The following is a 27,580-nucleotide window of genomic DNA, read 5'->3' on the forward strand; positions in this document are numbered from 1 at the left end:
GAAATGAATATGCAATTCATAGGAGACTTATGTAAAGGACAGTATTGAGGAACTTAGAGGCCTTCTCTTTCAGTAGGTGTTTCATGAGTTAAGACAGTATATGTGAATGACTGAGCAAAGCCTGCAAGTTGCAATGTCTTTGTTCTTCCTTTTTTGTGCAATTAAATACTCCAATAAGAAATTATCAACTAGCTTCTGCTAGTTTTGCATTACACTTTATGTATACTCTTCAAACTATGGTCTCAGAAAAATTGAAGTGAAACTGGTACTGTGATTTCAGGATGCATGCAAAGACAAAATACAAAACATAACATTTCTAAATACTGTATGTTTCTTACACTTTGAACAGCAAGTAACTTTGTTGTATACCTTTTTAATACTGTGAGAGGGAAGATCTTATCCTTCATTTTTCTGTCAGTCATAAACCAAAATATCAGTATTACTCTTTCACTTAGCTTTTCTCATATTTTTGCTTGGTAGTTGAGTGCAGTATGAGCTTGAAATGAAAAACACGTGAAAGTTCTGACAGACTTATAGTACCTGGGAATGATTATGGAGGCAGACATCCTGTGTGTTCTGGAAAGCAATATGCCATGTGACAATTCAGAAGTTTATTTAATCTGAAAAAAAGTCAAAACTACTTGTTATTTTAAGAAAAGATACTCCAGAGAAAGTAAAATCTGATTTTGCTTCTAATAAATTACTAGAAATTGAAATAGCAAACCATTTTTTTCCCAAAGGCTAGGGTTTTCTTTTTGCATTTGTGCCTTGTAGAATTTTCCAATAAAGGTTTAAATTCAGTGCAGCATCTTGTCACATGTCAGGTTGGCAGTTTCAGAACACATGCTAAAATATGTTTATGTAATAAGCTGCATATGAATTAAGATTTGCAAAATGATACCATCTCTTGAAATTATTGAATAAATTTGGATTTTCAGTGGCTGTAATGGAATGGAATTAAGTAATAAAAATGTCAACGTGAGAGCAGCAGTATCTCTCAGAGTCCGAGTTACACAGGATTTACACATAATATTATATTTATTTTGTATTTATTATTTATTTGTATTTAATTTGCTTCCAGGTTGAACTAGTCTTATCAAAGCAAGAGCTATATCTGGTAGCATGGTTTATAGTACCCAATACAATCTTGTTATGCTGAGTACACTACTGCTTTTTATATTGACACATTAACACAAATAATAAAAGCAGTGATTCAGCTAAGTGAAGATTTTTCAGAAATTCCAGTACTTTTGAAGTTATTGGGTAGACAGAGTTGTCTCAGAAGAGTGGTGCCTTTATTGAACATCTCACAGACGATACGGAAAGTATCATTATAGTTTTAATCCAGTGTCAGAAAAGAGGGGATATCTGAATTACTTCAAAGCTGACAAGGTCACATGAAGTATTATGAATTTAAAAAACAATACTTTGTATAACATAATAGTTTCCCTGAGTTTATTAACTGGACATCATGTGTTCATTTTTAGAATTCTAACCTGATTCATCAGAAGGTGTCTCCTCCTGTGGAGCAACAAGGATCTCCAATTTTATCATTCATTACTCTGGAACAATTCAATGCCATTCGCCTTGTGCAAAGTGTCCATCAGTCACTTGCTTCTTTAAGTAAAGTCATCAGAGGTACCTCATTACTGAGTTCTGAAGTACAAAGTCTAGCAAGTGCTCTGCTAAATCAGAAGGTAAGTAATTTTGTAATGAATTTACATTATAAGAAATGAAAAAACCCAAGGAAACTGAACAAAATTCTGATACATATTTTCATGTCATCATTGCTCTAAGTTCTTTTACTGATAGAAACTCTAAAATGGAGTTCTTTTATTAATAGTGACTCTAAAACAGAACCATGTTTTTTCTGGAATGAAAACCCAGAAGAATGTTGCTTCAAGTACTTGCAGAAGCTTCTGAGTATATTATACTTTTATCAAGCTTTCTCTTAAGGACAAATCCGATGAGATTAGTAGTTGTGGAATACTATTTCCATTTCAAATACCAAATCATGCTAGAGAAGTCAAATATATTAGCCAGTAGAACATGTAAATCTGTCCCTTTTCTTAGTTTTTACAGTTTCTTAAAATTTGAGTTTTACTGCAGTTGTAATCACAATTCGCTCTCTGCATTTATTCAGTATGGATTATTGCCACATCACACCAGAGAAGCTGTGCCTATCGTATTAGCCTATCATCTCACCCTATATTCTTGATATACGAGAAATGCCACTAAAATTTGTACATTTCTCCATGCTTTCTGGCATCAAACTGGGCATGTTTCTAAACTGGTACAATTAGTGACTGCAAATTTACATGCTCTGTCGTTAATAGCTAGATAATTGGATTCCAAAGATAGTCAGACATTGACATGAAACTCTGTGGTTTTGTTTCACCTGCAGCAATTGATAAATTGTGTTGATGCTAATGCATAGATATTGAGATTGGCCCTACAGTGAACGATAATTCCTATTAACATCTTGTTTATCTTCATGTGAGGAACAAGTACTGTTAAAAAGATTGTTATACATTTATTGATCTATCAAATTTCTAATTAAAACAATAATATAATTCTTTGTCTTTTCAGATTCACAAGACAGCGTTTGTTAGCAAAATTGCAGTACAATTAGAATGAATTAACATTTTCATGTTAGCAATCTCATTGCCTTTTGAAACACGTTTTAACTGTGGTGGAAATTTGTGTTAAGTACAAGTCATAGTGGATGCAAATGATATGTATAATGGCCATTTTTTTGTATTTATAGTTATATTTCTTGTTACTAAGCAAGAAAGTATGGTTTGCTTGTGTGCTTAAGCTGCGCTTTTAAATTGGAAACAGCAGGAGCTATGAAGCTGATCACTGTCACAAAAATGTACTTAAAGATTCTATGCATTTTTATCTCTCACAAACATCAGTTCAATGCTTCCTGATATATAGAACAAAGTGTTTCTGGCATTTCGTCTGCTTACTTACCCACCTACCTTGACACAGATCACTTAATTGCATTGTGACCATACAGCAATCTTTTCAGCAGCCCTCCAGAAAGGCTAATGCCATGCTCTTGGCATGGCTGCTAAACCGAATGGCAGCTAAACCTCACTATATTTATCATCTTAAAGTGATTTGTTTCATGTATTTTCTATACACTGTTCTTGTTTAGTTTAGTGTCGTCACATGTTATGTAACAAAGGACTATTTTTAAAAACTTATATTTTAAAAGCACCAAGGTTGTAGTTCTTTTAAGTTTATAGCACCTGAAGAAGCTGCTAGATTACCAATAGAAATGTGAAACTCAATAAATGTATGACTTCTAAAGGTTTCAGCAATATGCCTTATTTGTGCAAAATTTATATGTTAGTGTACATCAGAAATATGCTTCCATACTAACAATTAGCTAAGCTATTACTTTAAACTTAGAGTAATTTAGAGTGATATATTAGCAACATTAGGTGAATGCATTCTAAATGATAGATTAGTGAGCTGCCTGTAAATGCATATCTAGCAGAAGACTCTGCAAAAATGCAAGGATAATAGTTTCAAATACAAAAAGTTTTCAAAAAATCATAATTATGCAAAAAGCAGTTAACTGTACTTTATTAATTGTCTTGTATGTATTCTAGTTTATTCAATTCATTATTAGTGTCCCTGGATGCAGATATTTTCTGGTTTTTATCTATAAAAGGTACACATGAAGTATTTACTTTGAAAAATACTTTTTCTTACAAACTTCTGTGATCAGATTTTGAAAATCTGTTCAGCACATATGCTATTAGATTGTGAACCTCCTTGAAAATGCAACTGTAAGTGTTAAACAGTATAAACTGTTTATTCTGCTCAGCATCTTCAGTATTGAGCAATATTCCGCAGGTAATGATTTACATCAATTCTCTTTCACGTAAGTAGGAGAATCTCAGTGTGCTTTACAGATTCCTGTGGAGTAGGTACAATTAATGTTTTTATCCTTATTTTATAAGGAGGAAGTCTAACAGAGGATCTTTTAAGCCTTTCTTTTTGAAGTCAATGTAAGAAATCTGTATGGGGAGGTCTTGCAGGATTTTATTCTCAGGTGGTGTTCTACAAACACTTTAAGATGATGAGAAAATAATCATGCGGAGGAATTGTATCAGATTCACTTCACCACAGAGCCACACAACTGCATGTGCAAGTCTGAGAATGCAGCAGCAAAGGAGTGGGAACCTCTGGCTGCAGTTGAAAGTTGGCATTGTGGCTTTCCAAGAAAGAATCAACTTAGGCCTTTTTGAAGTGTTTGTGGAACCTACTGATATTTCCTTATTCAATAGCAGCGGTTCTTTTAAGTTCTGCATCAGCACTGTATCTCTGTGGGCCACATAAAGAATTAGCAGGAATATGACCTTCCTATTAGTGGTTGTATGCTTTGATCATTGTATTACTTGTATTGCCTTTTTTCTTTGTAGATCTATTTGATCTCCAAATTATTTAATTTCATTCAAATTGCTAGCTTAAAATGTAATGATGATGGTTTTGAAATGGATATTTTCAGTAAATATGTTTTTATTTCAGTGTCCCGTCACATGGCAAAGCAAGTGGGAAGGTCCAGAAGATCCTTTACTGTATCTTAGAAGTCTTGTAGCTCGAGCACTTGCTATACAGGTAATTTTAAAGAGTCATTTTACCTCAGTATGCTGGTGTTCAGTGACATGGTATATTATGTGAATTACACTACAATAGGCCTTTCCAAACTCAAGTCCCAAAGAATTTTAGATGTGAGAAAAGGCAAGTAACAATTTAAAGATAGATGAGAAATGTGAAGACAGCAGGCTGAGCAATTTGAAGTCAGTAACTTTAAATACAGTAATGATGTTGTTAGTTACTTCACAATAGATTTACATCTTAGATTTTAGTCATTAGTCTTTCTGATGAAGTGTGGGGAAAAAAGATTTATTTACTCAGATGAATCTTTACATCTAAGTCAAGACACTCTTTAATCTGGTAGAGAGATATGTATAAAGAGATGAAGCAATTCTAATAGAGGTAATGTAGAAATTCATAGAAGACTAGTCTTTGAAGCAAATAAAGAAAACATCTGCGTTCTCCAGGTTTACAAGGGGCTATAATCGAAGGTGCAGAGTCTGACAACAACTCTGTCAATCTACAGTCTGACAGTGAAGAAGATAATTTTTAGTTAAGGTAAATCTATCTGTACTTTGATTGACAGAAGAGGTATATTTAAGATAATAGGAAGACAAATAAAAAAGTCATTTATCTAAATTAATTAATATTTAAGGAAACAGATTTCATCATGTTGGATACATAGAGAGGAAACTGCAACAACCTTCCAGAGAGGAAGGTTCCTTTAGGAGGGACAGATCTTCTGTTACCTCCAGGCAATAAATAGGAAGCTGCTGCTTTTGACATTGATTAACACAGTTTTGTCCAGTGGGATATGAAGAAGATTACTGTGAACATCAGCGTTGACTGTCAGATTCAGAAGGAATATTTGAGGGGCACATGATTTCTAGGCATTACTTTTTCTAAAGAAACTATCAAATAGATGTTCCCGAAGTATTAATAAGTTTCTTGTTATGCAAACCATTTCTTTTGGCTAATGCTTAATTTTTCTTTATCCTTTCCTTCACAAAAAGGCTCAAATTATAAACAATAAAGTGTAAATATATATAGCAACAAGTGATAACGTGTGTTCAGATGTTATTTGGTCATATAACTAGAGTTGCCATAGTCCCTTCTGTCTTTTGACTGGCTATTATAGTCATTATTATTAAAAAAGCATCATTTGTGGCTGAGTCAGCAGTGCTCATAATCTTCAAGAGTACCTTGCAGTTTGTGACTTCTGCCTTTATTTGGTTGTGACCAAACAGCATGCAATTTTCCTTATTTATACGATTTTTTTTAAATGGAAGCCTGAGATTAAAGTTCAAGCTTCTGTGTGGAGTGCATCTCCCATACAAAGTGGAGATAATGTGGCACAGTGTAACAGGATGAAATTAGTGTTAACAGTAATAGATTATTTTCAACCAAGCACATTCAAAAAGTTTTTATTTCCATATGTTACTCCAGTCAACTATTGACAAATGTGCTGCATTATATTACCATGATAGTAATCTTCCTTTCTCATTGTTCAAACTGCTGACAAAATTGTACATTTGGATTACTCATTTTTATGAAAGTTATTATGAAGAAATCATTTACAATTTTAAACATTTATTTACTGTAAGAGAGGGGAAGATTATTAAGGCAGATCTTTACAGTAGATATTTAACTGTATCTGTAAGCAGTAAATTGTGTTAATTTTTTTGTTAGTGACAATAGAAAGTAGTGACAGATGACCAGATACTGGTTCTTGTATTTTTTATATGTTTTTATGTCAAATATGTAATACAGTTGTATTTGAAGCAATTCTTAATAATACATTATCAGTCTGTTTTGCTTCTCAAGCTTCTAGTCAGATCACATCTGAAATACAATTTCTATATTTTTATTTTTGTATGTATTTTACCAGAAAAATGTTGATTATTTCTAATTATGCATTTCAGTTGAATCATCTTTTTCCTTAAACATGATTCCAATCCATGTTTGTGCATATTACACCAAGATTTTGATTAGCCTTGATCATTTTTTAATTAACTTTCTTTTTTTGTGTCTTTTCATTATTGATTTTATAAATGTAATTTATCATCAGTTAATTCTAGATTAGTATTCAGAAATTCAATAAAGGCTTCAATAAAGATTTTCTCATAACTCTGAAAATTATCTTCAGCTTTGTATTTCAATAAAGGCCATATTTTGGATTGGTTTAGTTTTATATGACCAACTCCATCGTCATGTTTTTTTGATAGTTACTCATACCTCCCTCTGTTTCATTCACTATAAGATACTGACTTCTACCTTCACCATTTGAGACAGGTTTGATTTAGGTATTTTTCAAGAGGAAAATAGGAGACATTGAAACATCAAAGTTGTACTGAAAGATTGCATCTACTAAGGATGCAGTAAGTCTCTACTTAGGTTATTAGTTAAAGGCTGCCTTGTCAAGATGTTTCCTGCCAGTGCAGAAAATAATAAAAGCAACTGCTTTGTAACAAACATTTAATGAGGATGGGGAGGAACGCAAAATATAGGCCAGATGGTAGAACAATTATAGCAGAATTTATAGAAGTGTAAAGATATTCTGAGAGCGTTACACAACAACAGACAGAAAAACAACAGGTGTTGCATTTCTCAGGTCTGAATTCACTCAGTAAAAGCAAAATAAAAAGAGGAAATCTGCCTACTTAAAGTGGGAACAGATCAGTATATGCAAAATGCAATAGAGCCATGTTTTGCTGTGTATTATGTTGTGGTGATAGAGCTGATGGAAATATGTGATTTCTTCCCAGGTGAAAGTTCTGATATTTGGATGTTAGCTTTTGCTTTAAATTAAAACAAAAATTCTGTGTATTGAACATTCTTCTAAGATGAAGAGTTCTGGACACTTTAAATTAGCAATGCTAACATTGAACTTTACAATAGCGTGTTTCAGCTTGTCTGTCTACAGTGACTTATTTGCTATCAACATTAAGATATGAAGCTTATGAATCATCATAGATCTTTGTGTTGGTTGTAATTCTTGGTCCTTATACTCCCAGTTTCCTCATGGTGGCATCTTAAACGCGTCCTGTGGTTTCCATCTCTCGTGGTACATGATTATAGCTCAGCAATAATATACATCAGCGTATAATGGAATTTAAGTCCATCTCAGTCTATAGATAAGTGTCTTCTCTTGCCTATGGATACCAGCAGGAGAGAAAGAGAGAGAAGAGACCCCGAACTAGACTATTAAGAGGCAAAACGGCAGCCCATGCAAATGTCAGATGAATATCAACATTGAAAAAATGTTTCAGGTCAACAAATTGGAACTTACTTTTTGTTTCCACAAGAACTAAATAAAGAGCTTAATTTCACTTCTTCCAAAAAAACCGTCTCTTTTTGCAACAAGACCTTATATTTTAAATGAAAATATTTATTTCATTCTTTTGGGCTGAGCTGCTTTTAAGTCACCTGTAAAAATAGTTCTTCCTTTGGATGGCTGTTTGGTCAGACAGCTGCTAAAAGGCTTACAGCGTACACTGAAAATGAAGACTGTTTGACCTCAGAATCATAAACACTACTTTCAGAGTTCTAATCAAGGAAATGTTTATGAATACTGCAAGTTTTTATTTGCATAAGTTTTGAAAGTGTGTGTTTATCTGTAAAGTACTCCTAATATAGTATATAAAAAAGTTATGTTTCATATTTTGTCAAGAGACTTGTATGTGTCTCTCTGGGGTGCTGTTCTCTCTTGTCCCCTCCCATCCTGAGGGAAATCTAGGGTCGTAATATTTAATTTCAGTACCAGTTAACCCCCTTACTATAAGATTTTTACTATTTTACTGCTCTTTTTGAGGTAGAATGAATTTGTTTCTGATTTGGAACCCTTACTATTCCTCTGTTTCAACACTTATGTCCCCAGAAAGGTAGATTGGACGCCCAAGGTATATGAGGTTTGAACTCTTGGAAATTGCCTGCTGAAGCTACTAGAAAACCTTCTGGGAATAGGAGACACACGATTCTTCCTTCACATCCAAGGCATCTAGGCAGAGAGGTTCAATTTTCATTCACTGATAACAGGCAGAAAGTCTGCTCTTACAAAGCCAAGGAAGTCAAGTCCTCTCAATTTTCACTGAGTTAAAGAACTCTGAGGACCAGCCTATAAATCAGTCTTAATGCAACAGTAGATGATATACACGTAAAATCTGAGAAATAGAGGATGAGCGTGAATCCCAAAATAGGCACGCACACATACTCTGTAGAGACACAGCCAAGCACACTCAGGCTAACAGAGGAGGACAGTACCTTTATAGGCAGCTGTATAAACACAGACAGCATGAATAGCCCTATCCTGTTTTGGTGGTTCATTGCTCAAGGAAAACACGCTTCACAAGTCTCACTGATTTTTCGTCTCTCCACTGTCTTGCTTCCAGTCCCGCAGTCTGCAGCACACAGCTCCAAGACCTCTTACCCTCCTGCTGGCTGGTACTGCTAGAAGTTTGCTAGTGGATTCGCTTCCCCCATGTCCTGGTTTCAGGTGCAATAGAGTTAATTTTCTTCTTAGTAGCTGGTACAGTGCTGTGTTTTGGATTTAGTGTGAGAATAGTGTTGACAACACTCTGATGTTTTAGTAGTTGCTAAGCAGCGCTTATCTTAAGTCAAGGATTTTTCAGTTTCCCATGCTCTGCCAGCAAGCAGGTGTGCAAGAAGCTGGGAGGGAGCAGAGCCGGGGCAGCTGACCCGAACTAGCCAAAGGGGTATTCCATACCATGGAACATCATGCCCAGTATATAAACAGGGGGGAGTTGGCCGGGAGGCACGGATCACGGCTCTGGCATCAGTCAGCGGGTGGTGAGCAGTTGCATTGTGCATCACTGGTTGTTTTGTTTATTATTGTTAGTATTATATTTTACTTTAGTTATTCAACTGTTCTTATCTCAACCCATGAGTTTTACCTTTTTTTCCCCCATTCTCCTCCCCGTCGCACTGGGAGGGAGGAGGAGTGAGGGAGTGGCTGCGTGGTGCTTAGTTGCTGGCTGGGGTTAAACCACGACACCCCATATAGAGAACACACTTGCACAAAAAAATAACTAAAAATAGAGCTTAAGAGGAGAATAGGACAGACTGGTGATCAGGTGCAAGGTTGGCCAAAGTGTACTGACCAGCAGTGTCCCTACATGCAATGTGCCCTTTTATACCTCTTTCTCTGTTTTCCCATTCTTGTTCATCCCCAATCCACCTTCCCCCACCTTTGCTCCTTCTCCTAAATATCCCATAATAAATCTTGTACAATCCCAGAATTGTCATGTTCAGTCCCCAAATTCACCCACTTGGGCACTCCATAATAAGGCCTATACCCCTTTAAGTAATCTCACAGCATTTCATTTTTTTCTAATAGATGCCTTAGCAGATTTTGCAGCAGGGACAATAGCTTGATGGTTTGTCTTTTATCTTAGGAGTAGCTGATTCAGATGGATTAGGTTGGCTGCGTTCCCCACCTTGTTGTTCCTCTCATCACTCTCTATTTGAACAGCTGTTGCCTAGGTATCTGTACAGTGCAGAATACTTCAGATTTAGTATTCTAATATTAAAGCACAAAAATACATAAAAATATTGTGTTTTAAATCCACCCATTTCATTATTTTAATTCAAATTTCCACCTTATTTTGAAGAATTAGCATTTTTCTGTTGCTTTTCTTGGCTTCTCCTCTTCAGCTGTCATGAATATCAAAACAAAAATACAACTGCAGCCTAACATTATCTGCTAAGAAACTGAGCCTTAATTGGCTCCAACAGCTCTCATCATGTTGCAGCATGATTTCACTTTGTTCAGAATTTATCAGCCAGGATACATCTTTCAAGACCTTTTATCTAAGTGATAACTGCTTGGTAAAAATTGGAAATTTGCAAGTACTGCTATAAAAATGTAGGTGTTTTCTTTCTCTCTCATGTAATAGGCAAATTTGAAGCTCTAATAGATCCAGCTGTTGTATCATGTCCCTTTTTAATCACTGTTTCAGTTAGATCATATTGATTAAGTAGTGGCTGATATAGAGTAGTGGTGCTTTATAAAGATACACCATCCAAACAGGAGGCCACATGGAATGTAAGATGAAAGTATTGGACTTGCATGGGTCATAGAAGTTGTCCACTGAAAATAAGGTCTAGTTTCCAAGGAATCTAAAGCAGAAGCTGAAGCGAACTCGGAGAGTTCATGTACTCTTGTGACTTACAGAAAGCTGCGTTCATGCGTGGGTGCCTGAGGTGGAAGGATTCCTTAAGTTTTCTTTTTTGTTTGTGCACCAAAAAGACTTTACTTTCCAAAGGTACTGAAATCACTATTTCTTGTAGTGAAATGATTCTTTTCCTGCAGAATACAGTGGTTTTTCACACTAAATCTGCAAGCTTTGCTGTTTTAAATGGAGATATTTTTTGGTTGTCACTGAGCAAGGATTATCTCAAATTTTGGGAAAACAAGTTGCTTTATGCATGGAAAAAGTTTTTAGAAAGCAGCATTGGAAAAGGAAAGATATCTCTACTTGCATTTTGTTTGGTTTCATTGTGAGTTGTTGAAGCTTAATCCCAATGAAGTTTAGATGCTCTGTTAAATTGAGGCATCCACAAGTTATGGGCTTTTCTATAAATGTCAGGCTTAAATGTTTTGGAAAGTAATCTGTTTCAACAGAATTCAACTCCTGTTGATTAAATTCTCAGAATTCTAAGTATCTTCTGTGAGAATGGCTGTTCTTTTTTAATTATTAAATACTACCTTGTAAGCAGAAGTTTGAGCAGCATCCTTTATTGTACCACTGACCAGTTCTTCAGCTCTCTGATTGTAAAATATTGATTGCCAAAGATGATCACTCATAAAAAGATTTTTATAAGTGTTGCATAAAAAAGAAGGAAAACCGAGGTCATTGTCTCTATGCACTTTCTGAGAAATTACCTTATTTTAAAGAAAATGATCTTTTTTTCTAATCTCGGTTTAAATTTAAAAGAACTAGATTTAGTGTTCTGTATTTTTTCTGTGGGTGCAAGTTAGTATTTATATACTCCATAAGTTACAAGAAACTGTACCATGTATTATATAAGATTTAAAGCTGTAGTTGATATACTTTATTTAATCTAATAAAATAATCACAATTAATTGATTTTTCTCTTTAAGCTACAAGATACATTTTCACAATACAGGAAGAAATCTGAAAAGAGACAATAATAAAATATTAATAAACTATGCATTTAAAATGTTAAAATTTAAAGTGTAGATTGCTCAGTTTCTAATTGCTTGTTTTTCATTTTATCTCTTTCCTTTATCATGGACAAAGATGTCTGTAAAAGAGAAAGCAGAGTAAAATGGATAGTCTTGTCTGACAAAAGCTCCAGCAAAAAAAGGTTAATTGTAGTACAAGTGGTAGAAAAGGATGTTGTTATCATTTGCATATGAAAATGAGTCTTCTTATGTTGTGCTGTCAAAGACTTTGGTAATTTTAAATTCCAGCCATTAATAAATGAGAAGGTTGCAACACATGCTAATACACCAATTTACAGGTACATTCCATCAATCTGCTTTGCTTTTTTCTAGACAACTCGGTTGCAGTAACTTGCTCTTCTGATCACCACTATATTGACACAAATATTGTATCTACTAATAATAAGCAATCTATTCAAAATCCTTTATTGTTTAATTTGTAACTGTGATTTCATAGTCATATTTGCATACACAGAAATAAATTTCTTAGAGTAATAAGGCAGCTTTGTAACTAGAAAGTGACTAGATGTGATCATGGTTCTGTTTTGGACTGTAGATGTTTTGGTGGGAACTGACTTGGTGAGTAGTTTACAAAATATTTCATCTCTTGATTTGAGATTTTAAGTGGTCAAGACCAATGGTAACATGATACAACTATTCCTCAAATAGCATTTGCAGATATATATTAATAAGTAAGCCCATTTTCTAATAGAAACACATTGCCATTCCACAAACAAACGTCATCCCTAATTAGCAATCTTTCTGGTATTTCTTTGGGGGAAGACAGAAATGTAGCTGCATGTTGACCTATCTTTCTCTCTTTGAAGGAGATTGCATATAGCTGAATTTGAAATGATAACATAGTTTCATATTGTACTTCTGTACAAATATAAAAAAGATTAAAGTTTCAGAGCTGTCATCTCAAATCTAGTTTGTGAAGGAAAAGCTTCATGAGAGTAATTCTTGACTAAATCCTTGTTTATCTGTTGTGTGTGCAGTAGTTTTACTCTTGGGAATTCACATTCAAATAAAGCAGTGCAGGATGCAAGTGCACTCAGCAACTCTGTTGTCAGGACTGTATTTTAAAACTGGAGTAAACACAGAGGCATTCTGGTTTGGGGTTTTGGGGGTTTTTTTGGTCTTAGTAGAGTTCTTCTTGGTGTGGTCTTTGTCTCTAAACGTTCAGCGAGGTACATAATTGAGGAAAAAAACCCCAAAACCTTGAGTCAAAGGAGAAGAGTTCTTAAGAGTGATAGGAAGCTTAGATCCCCGTTTTAGCCATGTAAGTGATGCTTAAAGGCAGGAAGCGTAAATACCCTCCTGCTCTATAGTATGTTTCCCAGTGTATTCAGCTGAGTGCTGTAAATAGCAACTTAATTAGAATGTGTGCCCTTACATGGAGGAGAATGCGTAAGAGCACATTTGCATGCAGTAATATTTTTGTATTGTTAATTCCACTAGTCCCTCTCAACTAAGAGAGTTATGGTCCAATGAGGAATCTGTTCTCTACCTCTGAGCTTGAGTTTTAAAATTCCCATCAGGTTTGTACTGTTGTATATGCTTTTCCTTACACATACAATGTATTTTCTTATAAGTTCTCTATAATTACCATTTTCAGTGTCATTTCTAATATTTCATGATCCCATATGATACATTTAATCAACTGAAATTACCTACCTATCAGGTAGGTAAAATGCAGTAAATCATTTAGAACTAAGCCAAATATTGTTCATTATTCAGATATGAAGATTATGAAGCTAGAAAAAAGATTTATTCAGTCATGTGTATTCATGTATTTTATTCTCATCAGACTGAGAAAGTCAAAATTGATGATTTGAATATATCAACAGAAGACTCCATCAAGTAAAAAAAAAAGTAAGATATTACTGGAATAATAAAAATAAAATTGTGTGGCTTACTAGCTGCAAATTTGTTAAAAATATGTGTCACCCATGATATCACGATACCGTAGAAATGCAAAATTCTTAATAAGCTTATTAAAGGTCAAAGGGAGTTGTTATTTCTTCCTATTCTGCACTTTTGAGGCCACGTCTGAAGCACTTGTCCAGTTTTTGGCTGTTCAGTTGAGAAAAACATTGCCCAGGTTGCCCAGAGAGATTTATGGAATCTCTGCTTTTGGAGATCTACAGAACTAGAGTAGACAATGCCCTGAGCAACCTAAACTGACATAGAATTTGGCCCTACTTTCAGCTGTGATTGGATCAGATTATTTTCAGAGGTCCCTTTCAACCTACATTTTATAATTCTGTAATTTAGAACTTCTCCACTGTACCTTTTGGGTCAAATCTATTCTAATGAATATGCACTTGATTTGTACTACTTGAGTGTAGTGCTTTTCTCTTAAATGTTAAATATTCACTAGTGATACATCTAGTTATATGCCCTGAAAATTTCAAATGTTTCATGTATTGCTTAGACATACATAGTGGCACTTACTAAGATCAGCCAAGAGAAAACAGATACAAGTTGCAAGAATGAAAACTCTGATTAGGCATTTAGAAGGAAAAAGCATGTTGAGGGTGGTCAGACACTGGAACAGGTGGCCCAGAGAAGGCTGTGGAATCTCTATCATTCAGGATATTTAAAATAGCGTTGCACAAGCCCCTGAGCAACCTACTCTAGGCTGGCCCTTCTTTGAGGGTGGGGAGTTGGACTAGAAGCTCTCCAGAGGTCTTCCAAGTCTAATCATTCTATGATTCCATGATACTGTAAGATACTTTAAAATTTCATGCAGTAGGTATCAAAATGACATAAGTATTATTGCTGCCAAATGGTTAATTTTATGAATAAATTATTTCTTTAACAAATAATTTTAAAACTAAAACCATTGTATCTAAAAAAAAACCAAAAATGAATTTAAAAATAAAACAAAAAAAAGTGTGCTGTTTAACAAAATGTGCAATATTTTTTCCCTAAATTACTCCATAATGTCTGTTTCTCCAGGTTACTTCCTGAGAACAGGTTTGAATGAAGCTTCATGCCATGCTACTGCTCTTCAGCATTCTCTTAGCCCTCAAGTGTGACAGGACATCTGAAAGAGACCTACAGCCTTGACGATGAGCTGTTCTGTTGGGGTTGGCCACAATAAAAAATTTCCCTTTCTGGTTTAAAGAAAGGCTTCATGGGCTTCAAATAGCTCATATACTGTACTTGAGGTACCTTCATTCTAAATGCCTTGACTTTACTATGTAGGAACAAACAACAATCCATACCAGCTTATTACACCAATTAAAAAAAAAAATCTTAATTAGTTTCTGTGTCTACACAAAGTTATGCTTTGTTGAACAAACCATTTGATAGTCTCAGCAGTAATCCCATGTTGCAGTGTTCTGTTCAATGGAGCGTGAGTAGCTTTAGCATGAGCCAGCGTGGTGTGTCCCAGGATGCCATGTCACAGACATGGCCGTGCAATCATATAGTTCCTTTGTTTAGACTGGGGTTGCATCAGCCACTGTTTCCATGCTGTGATCCCTTTTTCCTTGTAGAAAAATAGATTTCCTTCTTTGCCTTTTCATTGTGGTGTATTTTGGGATATGTACCCCACAGAGTTAAACGATTTCTGATTAGATTGCTTTAGTGTGTTTGATAAACATTGCATACATATCTGAGAGTTAGGTTAAGCCTTAATAGTTGCTAGTAGAGGAGAGTTCTGTGACACAGACATGGCTGAGAGATTTTCTCTGAATTTTGAGAGCCTCAAGAGAGGGTGTTAACAGAAAATAAATGACTGGTAAACAGTAAAAAAAAAAAGAAAAAGAAAAAAATAGAGAGACTGGTGACTGCAGTCCAAGGGGTCATTGTTTCAGAAGAGGAACAAGGACTGTGAGGGAGATGCTTAATGGAGAATCTGTATCTAATGCAATGTTGACCAGAGAAGATGAACCATAGCAAAGTAAGCAGTTCTCTGTTAGCTCTCCTTATTGTAACATAGCCTTCAAGCTGGTACTATAAAACAAATAACTGCGGTGCGTCCCATCATTACTAGTGCCTAATATATTGAGTATTCTGTACCCCTGTTTACTCACACCAGCACCATCACAATCTAGATTTCAGCATCCCTGCTCCAGAACTCTGCAAAGGAATTATGTCTGATGTAGTCCTGATTTTGTCCAAGGGTTATGGTAGGCAGTCTTGTCTGTTATCTGCAAATGAATGTTATGTGCCACTGTTTTCCCTCCGCTGCAACTTCTTACCAGTGGAGGTGGGAAGCAGGACCATAATCTCTTTCAGAAGGAGAGGACGCTGAAGTTTCTTTGAATGTTTGTCCCCTTTGCTCTGCACGTTTTGTAGTTTCTGGAATAGTTCCAGCTCTTATACTTCCTTACCCAGTTATTCTCTATGTAACTGCAAATGCAATCTAGTACCTAGTAACTGATGTATTTAGTTGTGGAGAAAGAAAAGACATGAAGACATGAAGCATAAGAGTATTGTCTAACTGGAATCTGTGTTTAGTGGTCATATAGGAAATATCTGAAAGTAGATATTTTTGGCATACATCAATCATGAACTTGTCAGTATGATGTTACAGTTCTTATGCAACATCATCATTCTGGTATCCTTATTAAATGTAGGAAACAGCAATTCATGGAAAGTTAAGTTCCTGTTTTGATAAAAATAAATTAATACAGTAACTGGAATGAGATCACATTTGCTAATGCTTCCCTCAGCTATGCCTTACTGCACATCTGCTTCTGGCACATCGTTAGCTAGCATGTTGATGCTAATGGACTCAGAATTTTTATGCTCTAACACTGTGCTATTGTGTTAGTATTCAGACTTCCTGAACAAACAGGGGGTTTCTGAGGCATGTCAAACTGAAATAAAGAAATAATAGTATTTTATTTAAAGCACTAACCAGCAGGTTTGGTGTGCATGCTCTAAAATTTAAAAAAAAAAAAAAAAAGAAAACTATTTTAAAACAAAAGTAAGACTCCAAATTAAATTCCTGTGTGATTTACCATTTGAAAGATAGTATGTGCCAACACCTTATTGTATACCTGAAATACTGCAGTATTCACATGTTCATTTAATAAAGGATAACTAGCTCAAGAATAATAGCTCAAGGATTTCACATACAAAAAAAATTACCACAAGGGAGCAAATTGTTGTATGCCAGTTGCTCCTGAGAAGCTACACGTTACCCTCTCTGTGCTCAATGCCAGAAAAAATACCTCTATTTCATTTCTTTGGAGTGTAATACAATTACTCCTGCTGGCATTTACCACTGAATGCCAACACTTAGGAGCACACCTATGGAACAGCTGCTGCACTGTGAGGAAAATAGGACTCTAGCATAACTGCTTGATTGACCTTTGCTTAATCTAAACTCTGGTTAACTGAATACTTACTCCCCTAGCAGTGCTACTCACCATCGTTTGCTCTCAGACTTATCCAAAGTCTTGCATTTTTTTTTCCCCAGTAACTTTGAATCCCTTTAAAACTAGTGGAAAAACAGAAATGTACTCTATGGTTTCTGGCTATGCATATTCTTATAACACTGAATACAATTTTCCATCTAGGCACACAAATTAAATCACTTCTGTAGTGATTTATATGATTTTTTCTTTCAATAAAAGTTCTCTTCTGGGACCACACCAACAGAAAAACACAGTGGAAGAGAATACATTTGGAATGAATTAAAACAGGTGAAGGAAAAGTACTTGATTCATTGTAGAGGAGTTCTGTGATCCCAAAGTTGTATAAATGATAATGTGAAAACCTGGGAGCCTCTTTATTCCTTCCACTGTTCAATATGAGGTGTTCAGTTTGCTTTGGGATTATAGAAGATAAGGAAGGCTTCCCTCTGAAAATGGAATAGATGCTTCTTGGATGTTAAGATGCAAGAAAAAATATTATTTGAACCATCTGAGACCACACTTAGAGATTTATTTTTGTAAAAAAAAAGAAAAAAAAATCATTTTATTATACCAAACAGAACCTCACATTAATTGAAGTTTTGAAATATCCTGCTAGGAATTGCTTTGCAAGCATTTTGGGTATTGCTGATAAGTTTTGATATTATATTTATAATCATCATATGCTAAATTAATCTATCATGGACAGTTCAAACTTGAATTTCTAGTTTCATTGTAATAAGAAAGATTCCAGAAATATTGAAATACTGAAATAAATAGCTGCAAAGAAGAGTGTATGATAGATTTTTTATTTTATTTTGTAATATAAATCTTTTCGGGGTTAGAATATTTGGACTTGTAGACCACATTATTGGTATAATAGAAATTATTGATATAATGTGAATTTATTTTTAAAAATAAGTTATACACCATTTCAGTTTTCATATGCCTTTTCTCAGATGTTATAGCTGCCATATCTAACCAAAGATGTATCATTACTTCATACACTGAAAGCTGCTTTTAGTGAGTTTAGATCTTGACTATTAGCTGTTTTGAAGAAGAAAAACAAATCCTGAATTGCAACAAACCTGTAAAGACCATATTATAGGAGGTAGGAGTGAGGGAGCAGTTGGGAGAGCATGGGTATTGGCCTGAGCCACAAAGAGACAGGTAGCTAGATTTTACACCATCTTGGAGCTGATGGTAGTCTTCTCGCTGTAATCCAGCTGGCAAGTGACAAATGCATGGATTCTTTTGGACTACCTGACAGGAAGGGCAAAGTTTTCTACTGAGCTGGTGATGGAAGAAGGCCCTTCAGACTGAAATGCTACGTAGCCATCCAAGATCAATAAGAAGTCAAACAACTTTGCATCACTTTGACAAATGAAGTCAATGTATGTTTTTACTGGAGTCGGGATAGGAGAGGGAAATGAAGATATTATAGCTGATCTGCTACAGGATTTCTCCTTTTCAAGAAACATCACTTCAGTCTTTCTGCGGCTTAGCTTAAACTTCCTTCCCTTCAAGACCTGATCTCTTCCACGCATTATGGCAGTGGCAGTGGATGTGCTAGTGACAAGTGATCCATTTAATAGAGTAGTGTTGTCTTTTGAGACTGTAGCACTTCACTAACATGCTGCCATGTGGTCATATAAAACGAAAAGGAGAATAAGGATACTTTTTACAGTTGTGTTGTAAAATACATTTTATTATTTTTATTGCATTTAAATCTTAAATTATTTATTAAACAGCTGTGAATGAGCTATGTCTTCAGCTTTATGTAGAGCAGTACAAGCAATTACAAACTTCATTTTTGTGATCTAATGAAAGTTTTTGTTATTGTGTATTTCCTAGTGCTACTTAATTATATGAGTTCAGAATTAATATCACCTATACTCATCTTTGAATTGGGTGGAATATAAGCATCTATGTTCCTGACAGTGTTTCTCTTTAGCAGTTACATTAAAAGTTTATTTGACGACAGCAATAGAATGATTATATTAAATACAAGTTGAAATGATTGTGTCTACTTTTATTACACAAAACAATTTACAAAATCTGTCCTAACCAGAATGCAGAGTTACTGCTATATGATAAAAGAGATTGTTATATAAAGTCGTCAAAAGAATCATGCAGACAAGAGTCATTAACTGTGTACATTTAGCTAATGAAAATGGAAAGCAAAAATCTCCTAACTGATTCATAATCATTTGGGTTGAGGGCTCATAATCAGTGATGTGACAGATAAAAAGATCACCGATTAAGTGTTTGAACATGGTGGAAACATTATGGAGATATGTCTGACACACTGACAAAATAAAATAAAATTCACTGAATGATATTTACTTGTATTTTGGATGATTTTGTCACTTCCAAGATACTTCGATGGAATTATTCGTCTGTCAGCAGTTCAAAGAATACAGTAAAGTACTTTTTAAGCAAGATATGGATGCCTGGCAGGTGCATTGTGTAACGAGAGTGTAGCTTCCAAGATTTTTTATTCAGTGACTAGAGTAATTTCATAATTTCTAGTAGTTGGTATTCAGAAAGGAGCGTGGTTTGTCTTTCTCTGTTTAGTGATAGCATGTGGAATCTTAGTCTCTGATTATTTTCTGGCTTAGTATTAAACATTAATTTTTCTGTGCAGAAGCATGTGGCTTGCAACTATGTATAGAGTAGGTTATACAGTAACTTAACATTTATACTACAGGGCTCTAGTCAGGACTGTGACTATACCATGTAAAGAAATTGCATCAAAGGTGTACAGTACAAAAGTTTCAAAACATAGGATTTTGAGTGTGGACTGTTGCATAACCACTCAGGTACCTAAATAACTCATCTGAAGATAACAAATTCTTTAGTCTGAGATTGTTAGTGTTTTGAGGATCAAACTCAGATTTCATTACTTAAGACACATGGTTTATCAAGATTGCAAGGTGCAATGTGTGTGTCTCTTCTCGTGTTGGCACATAATGCATTGTGTTGATGGGAAGTTCCAAGCTTGCTGCTCCTAGTTACAGGCTTCATAGCTGCATGTAAGACAGGGTGAAAGAAGTAGCTTGGGGCATGTGTTCTGTAAGGATCATTGAGGCCAGTTATTCCCCTCACCTCTATTAGTTTCATTTATTACCAAATATAACAGAGGCCAGTTTTTATCTTATCAGAAATTCTGTGGATTCATGTCTCAAACTAATACACTAAAAATGGCAGCATCAACCTAATACTAAGAGATATTTTCAAAAAAATTCTTGGTAAGTACTTCTAAAAACTCTTACTGCAAATTGAAAATCAAGCATTTCTTCAATTTAATATGCAGTTTACACAAAAGAATGATCTTAAAGCATACTTGAAAGGAATGCAGTTATTTGCCTGAACTTAGTGAAGCAAAGACAGTAATGACAACCATTTTGATGGAAAACATAAACTCTTCTGTTAGTGAAGGTGAAATAGGGTTTCAACACAATGTTAGAAACTTGATAAAAGTTTCATTGTACAAAGTGAGCTGCACTGTACAAAGAATGGAACAGAAGTTTATTTAGAATGGATGAGTCACATTACACGTAAACTGCTGGTTTTCTTTATACTTTTAAATGGTGTTAATTTTCTGTTTGCCAGCTTGAAATAATTGAAATTAATGTTAGTCTTTGAAGTTACAGTATATTTACACAAACATTTTTCATTAATCATAATAATTGACAAACCCACATCAACTCATAATGTTGAAAAATCAGGCAATATCTTCAGGATTCTTTGTTTTCCTTTTTTTTTTCTCTTTTAGAATTGGGTAGAAAAAGCAGAGAAACAGAAACTACTGTCAGACACCCTTGACCTTTCGGAACTATTTCATCCAGACACATTTCTCAATGCCTTACGCCAGGAGACTGCAAGGTGAGGGACAAATAATCTACCTATTTGTGCTGATGTGCCATTGTTCCCTGTGCGTGAAGATGGTTATTTCATTTTCAGGACACAGATCTAACAAATTATGTCAATTGCTGTCATTAGTCATCTCATTTTTATTACTTGCACTGAAGCAGAATAGCTGTGAGTTACTTGTTTAAATGCTGATTATTTTTTTATTTTAGATGAAATTAAAAATGTATTTTTCTTCAAAGTAAGACTTAGTATGATACGGTACACATTGAAAATACATTGGTTTTGTTTTTGTATTTCATTTCCTGTTGTTATATGTCTCTAAGATTTACTGTATATATATTTCCCTTGCAGAGTAATGAGCTGCTCAGTGGACCGCCTTAAATTTACAGCATCATGGAAAGGGCGAATACAGGAAGGCAAACTCCAAGTTAAGGTATTCTACTAGGATGTTTTACTAGAATTTTACAAGGATGTTTTATTAGCATAGTCCAAGTCATCTATCCATAAACTTTCTGGAAAACTGAGCTCTGAATACATTGGTGTACCTGAGATACAAAGGCTGCTTAATGGTATACAGCTGCAAAAATGGTAGTGCAAAAATTGCGCAGAAATGGGAGGAGGAAAGCAGTCATCTTTTTACACCTCCCTAGTCACAGTGCTAATTTAAAATTTAAAATTTAAACTTATTCTTGCTCCATTCTCTTCAACCACCTCTTAGATAAAAATTGAGGCTGCAATTCCATTAGTTAATATCTAACTGTTGTCCAGAAAGTAGTTGTCCAGAAAGACTTGTGGCATGTAGCAAGAAGAAATGCACATGTAAATCTGTAAGTCTAAAGCCATGTGTTAGCATTTGTTGAATCACTGAAAAGAGAATTCTAAGGAAGTAAAAAACCAAAGTGAACTATAATATGACTAGCTTTTGATATGATAAAGACTCAACAATTTTTTAATGGACACTTAGAGCTACAGCCAACAGCTATAAAGTCACAACTGATTGCTTAGACAGCAAGGTAGAGATGAATCCTCAAATGGTTTAGTTTAGCTTCTTAACATTTCAGGTGGCACTGCCACCTTGGCTGCATCCAGATCTCTTTTTGCACCTCTTTTATACTTAATTTTGTAGGGAATTCACAAAATAAGTTTTCTGTGCTACGTCTTCCAGCGGGTGTGTTGGTCCCATGATAATATTGCACAGCTCAAAGTGCTGTGTTCAGCACAGAGCACGGCACTTAAAACTGCATTCTTACAGAAGCACGGGTGAATAATGCAGGGCACTCACCACGCGACTGTGTACTGATGTGCAGCTAAAGCAGAGGGATTGCTAGACTAGGAGAGGGAAAGCAAGTGGCAGGGCACCTTCTCTAGTCTGATAATGCAGGCAGACACAAGACTGTGGGAGATATTAGGGTTCTGGGTTGGCTGCTGACACTATCTAAAATTATTAATACAGAATGTGTAAGAATTCATATTCCTAAAATATTAATAGATTGTAAGGCCAGAAAAGATAACTGTAATCTTCCAATCTGACCTTTATACAATACAGTCTTTTGAACTTTGTTGAATTAATTCCTGTTGGAACTAGAGAATATAATTAATTTAGAAAATTCTTCAATCTTGGTATTTAAATAAGAGTAATGGTTGCCTACTTCACTTAATGAGAAGCAGATGGGAGTCTAGAACCTGGAGATAAATAAACCAAGGGACGTTCAGGGCAATTTGGTTCCCTGGGATAAACCTGGGATGTGATAAACCTCGGAGCCTGCAAATCACATGTTCTGAGGTTCCAGATTCAGCCAAGACTTCTAAGTCCATAGCAGTGAGCGAAAATTGAGTTTCACATCTCAGACGACTCATTCTAGTAGGCTAACTATCAGCTGCAGATCCTAGAAGCCTGAACTTCTTCAAAACCATCCTACCATCTTTGAAAAATGTCAGAAGTCAATGTCAAATACCTGAACTCCATGCATGAATAATATTATCTAAGTATTTTCATATGCTAAAAAATATTACAATATTTTACAGTTGCTAGATTAAAATAGCTGCTTGGAAACTAAAGAATTAAAGGGTAATTAGAGGAAAGAGTTTTATAACAACACTCCAGTTAGGTGTATTGAAGCTTATAATTCTTTGTTATGTGCAAATTTATGTGGTAGATTTTTGGTAATATTAGTTAGAATACACTGTTAGCAGTCACTGTTGTATGTAGGCAGAAAGGTTAACATATATTCTCTATTGCTTTACAAGAATGAGTCTTATGTTCCAAGAAGAATCAAAAATAAAAAGAGAATTTTGTTTAAGAGCAAATTCTTTGCCACAGGAATAGTAGAAGCAGTTAAGCGAGTGGTTATTTTTAACAAAAGGTAAGAATCCTGTCACGTTTACTCACTTGATTTGAATATTATCCTTTCGTCAGTAAGAGCAATATTCAGTCAATCTGTATTAGTAAGTATTCACCAGTAGCTTCACTGCTCCTTTGAATCTTTGATGTACAGAAAGGCTTTGGAACCCTTCGCCATGCTGAATATTTATATTCCTTTCCACAAGTCCTTCCTCGTGCTCATGGAGAACTGGGGAGAAACTTTCACATTAGTAAAGCTAAATACCACATGGACTGTAACTAGGGCATAAAAATGTCAGTAATTCAGAAAAATCATCCTCTAAAATGTGTCTTGTTTGATAAGGATCCTCTGGATTGCACGTTAAGCTTGGTTCACATGAGCAATATGAATTTTAATACTGGTAAAGTTGATGTATCTGCAGTTTCAAGAACTCAGGCTAACCTTATAGAATGAGGAGCTATTTTGAGTGGGGACTCAAAATTCAATCAGCAGAATAGATAAGTCCTTAAACACATGCTGTGGTGAGGTAGCTGGGACCCTGTTTTTTCCCCACCTGACTTTAGATACCTGAATCGGAAAGTGGAATTTACCAGCCTCATTTTGTCAATGAAGAAAGACATGCACCAATTCAGATCTTAAGTGAGTTAAACAACTTTCAGGAGATATGTGTCTTTCTCCACTGACAGGAGAAAACCTACAATTGCTATAGTCCTACCACAGTAGTTTTGGTCAATTGCCTGAAGGTAAAAGTTTTTTTTTTTTAAAAACCTGTCACATTTTGGAAGTTTAAATAAACAGATATCATAGAGACATAGGGTTCAGGAAAGAGTTATTTAAAGATTTTCCCGACTTTATGCAAAAATTATGTTAAGTTTATACAATGCTGTTATGAAGAACACCAGTTATCTACTTGATTAAAGATGATATCATCATTGTATAAAAGCACCAGTGCTGATAAGAAGATCTCTTTTATAGAAAGTGTAACACATGAATGGAAAATCTTACGTAGGAGTGAAATAGAAGAAAACAAAGTGCAATCACAACAGGATGTTGTAAAAACAAGGTGCAAAGCGTTAGCAAAAAAATAACATGTCTACTTTTGCTGGCTTAGGCTACACATGATCCAGTTAAATACATACGATCCTCAGTGAACTGGGCCACTACAAGTTTGACATTGTGTCTCAGCCTTATACTTAACTGTTACTTCCTCATTGGATATCCTTCTGTCTGCAGATAAGGCTACTAAGAATTTTTTCCCATTTAAAAATTCAGTTCATAAGCACAAGGACATCTGTTTCCATTTCAGTTGTGTGCAGAATAAGATAACTGAAATAAATGTAAAATGTTTCTTGGCATCCTGTTGTGCATGCATCTATGAATGTATTTAGTTAATAGTATATATGCATAGACATACTTCTGTGTCTGCACAAATACCATTTTTTTGTTCCCTTTGGAAATTTTATTTTCATTATGATTTATTGTGTTTCAGTTTAGAACCTGCCTGATCATACAGCTCTTTGTCTATAAGATATACTCAGACATACCCAATCGTGCCGTTTTCCTCCCGCTTGGTGACTTTCAGGTCTTCAGATTATATTATTGAAGTGGCATGAACCTGCATTCATTTCGCTTTGCTAAGCCACTCTCTTCTTACGTAAGATAGATCTTCAAACTATCAGAAAGTTTGTGATAAAATAATTGGTAGAATTGGTAAATATGATTTATTTTTGTCAGAAGATTTGATTTGTTGATGCTGCGTTTTCCTTCTTCACATGATTCAGACTGCAGGTTTAAAATTGGATCTCTCACATCCCCTACAAGAACCAGATCATGGTATAGGCTATTTTGCAGTTTATCAGTCTCAATTTATGCTAATGGTGCTATTACACTTTGTGTGACTATTTCCACCGAGGGACTTGATTCTGTACTCACATGGTTGGGGGACTCTATTTTGGGATATGAGAGAGTCGTGCTCAAGTCCCTGAATCAGTGGATATTTAATTATTCTAATAGAACATATTTGTTGAAGGATTGGAACAACGGAATGTGGATGACCATTGAATTTAAACCTAAGATTTACACATACTTTGTATAACTTTCTTAGTGACACTGTCAGTTAGTGACTGTTTTGAAGACATGTTCTTTGAGATTTTTTTTCCTTGCCTTTAATTTTAGAAGTTTTGGATGGCTTACAATTTGTTCTGATAAGGAAAAGAAGGTGGAAATCCCGTTATGATCTGTATGATGAAAATACTTTTTCAGTCTTCCTGCACTTTTAAAAAATGACATCATGCTTCAGCAATTGTAGACATTTGGAATCATCTTTGTGTGCCAAAAATTTCAAATAATATACCCTGTGATCGTCTGTAAGTCAGAAGTATGAAGTGCTAGAACTGTCAGTGTAACTACAAAGTAGGCAGAGGAACACTCAATCAGGCCAAGAATACACCTGAATCTGGGTGGATTATCAAATCTGATGTTAAATTATCAGTGTTAATTCAGGTGATAGTTTAGACGTGTGATATGGAGCAGATCTCTCCTAGTAGGATGTGATGAATATTTGATTTAGAATCAATCTGTATAAAATTACACCTTCTTTAATATCACTTCAGGTTGCTTTAACAAAAGGTACTGAAAATGTATGGCTATTGCAATGTAATCACATATTGATATACAAATACATCTCTTCGATTTGCTTTGTGCACTGATTGTGCTGTTGTAAAAAAGCAGGTAGTCATTCCTTTTGGCATTCCATTTTCTGTTATTGTAGAAAAGAATGAAAGAAAGGAAGAAACATGGTAAGAGACTTTTTGGGTAGTAAGTGCTATGAGCTTGGGTAGAGCTTAATATAAATAGTGAAAAGCAAAAATTTATTGCAAGACTATAATATTCAAATACATATCAGCATTAATATCAAAACTATGCTCTTAGCAATTGATAGAAATACTATTATAAGGCATCCTGAGAGGTCTTTTTCTACAGTATACCTCCATCCTGAAATATCAAGAAATTACTGATGGAGGCCTGTAGAGGTAATGAAGTGAAAATATGACTTCCTGAAGTCTGCTGTAGTTTGTATCATTTCATGGGAAATTATAGCATTAAATAGTAAGGAAAAATTAATTGCAGAGAATTTTAAATTTTTGAAACAGAGATGCTTTGAACCATGGTATCAGCACACTTTCTACGAATGTGTTTTAAAGAAACTTAATCTGTAATGTGTAACAATAGCTTTTTTGAAACTAAGCTAGTACCAATAGTTGCAAAATGCCAAATACTTTGTAAGAATTAAAATGTTAAAAATTGTGGTCAACTCCAGCGATTACTCTGAGCTGAGCTGCGAAAATGCTATGCATGCTAATTATAGATACTATGAAATCTATGTCCTTCATAGTAGTTACAATTTCTCTACACTGTTTATCACAGAAATGAGAACAAGGCTATGGGAGTACTCAGCCAAATAGTATCCGAATTGTTCCACTGTTTTATTTTTTTCAGTGTCTTTTAATATTGAATCAAAGTCAAAATTTTGGTCTTCATCTTCAAAGGAGTTTCTATGATTGGTTGCAGTTTTCCAGGAGATCAAATAATGTTATTTTACATAACTGTAGCGTCAAAAGAACTGCCAATATCAAAAGAAGAAAGGTGTGTGCAGTAGAAAGAGATTTTTCAATAGTTGACCCACTTCTATAGAAACTTCTTTTAGAGACGTTCAGGATGGCCAGACCTTTGAACACCCAAACAATAAATTTTAAAACCTCTTCATGAGACCAGTCTTCCCTCAATAACTTTGCCAAACTCACATATTTATCAAACTAAACTCCATAACAAAATTCCCTGCAGAATGCAGGAAGGGCAGAAAGAAGAATGTATGAGATGAATCTTTCTAATATTTGTGTGATAGGGATAAATAAGAGCTTTGAAAGCATTCGATCAGAAGTGTAGTGAGATACAGTGTAATCTAGGACCTGTGCATATAATAAAGTGAGGCCTTAAGTATCAATGTTAACAACAGAGAGCAGTAGGAAGGAGTCTGTGGGAAAGCCTCAGTATAATCATTACTAAGACTTTGTTCCTTTTGTGCCTTTTATGATATTTTTCTTCATATTCTTTGTTATTGCAAGACAGAAGAAGTTGCATTAGAATGTATATAGGCTATCATTAAAGAC

The 27,580-nt window shown here is 34.9% G+C and overlaps 1 protein-coding gene across 1 annotated transcript in view; it reads left to right on the forward strand.

Moving 5' to 3' along the window:
- DYNC2H1 (dynein cytoplasmic 2 heavy chain 1) overlaps positions 1-27,580 on the forward strand; it is a 191,520-nt gene that overhangs the window by 156,740 nt on the left and 7,200 nt on the right. The window contains exons 84-87 of the mRNA XM_050915780.1: positions 1,488-1,697; positions 4,546-4,635; positions 20,972-21,081; positions 21,421-21,502. Of these exons, the coding sequence (XP_050771737.1) occupies positions 1,488-1,697; positions 4,546-4,635; positions 20,972-21,081; positions 21,421-21,502 (492 nt within the window). The remainder of the gene's footprint in view (positions 1-1,487; positions 1,698-4,545; positions 4,636-20,971; positions 21,082-21,420; positions 21,503-27,580) is intronic.

Source organism: Gymnogyps californianus, chromosome 1, assembly GCF_018139145.2.
Source record: "Gymnogyps californianus isolate 813 chromosome 1, ASM1813914v2, whole genome shotgun sequence".
NCBI classification, from domain to species: domain Eukaryota; kingdom Metazoa; phylum Chordata; class Aves; order Accipitriformes; family Cathartidae; genus Gymnogyps; species Gymnogyps californianus.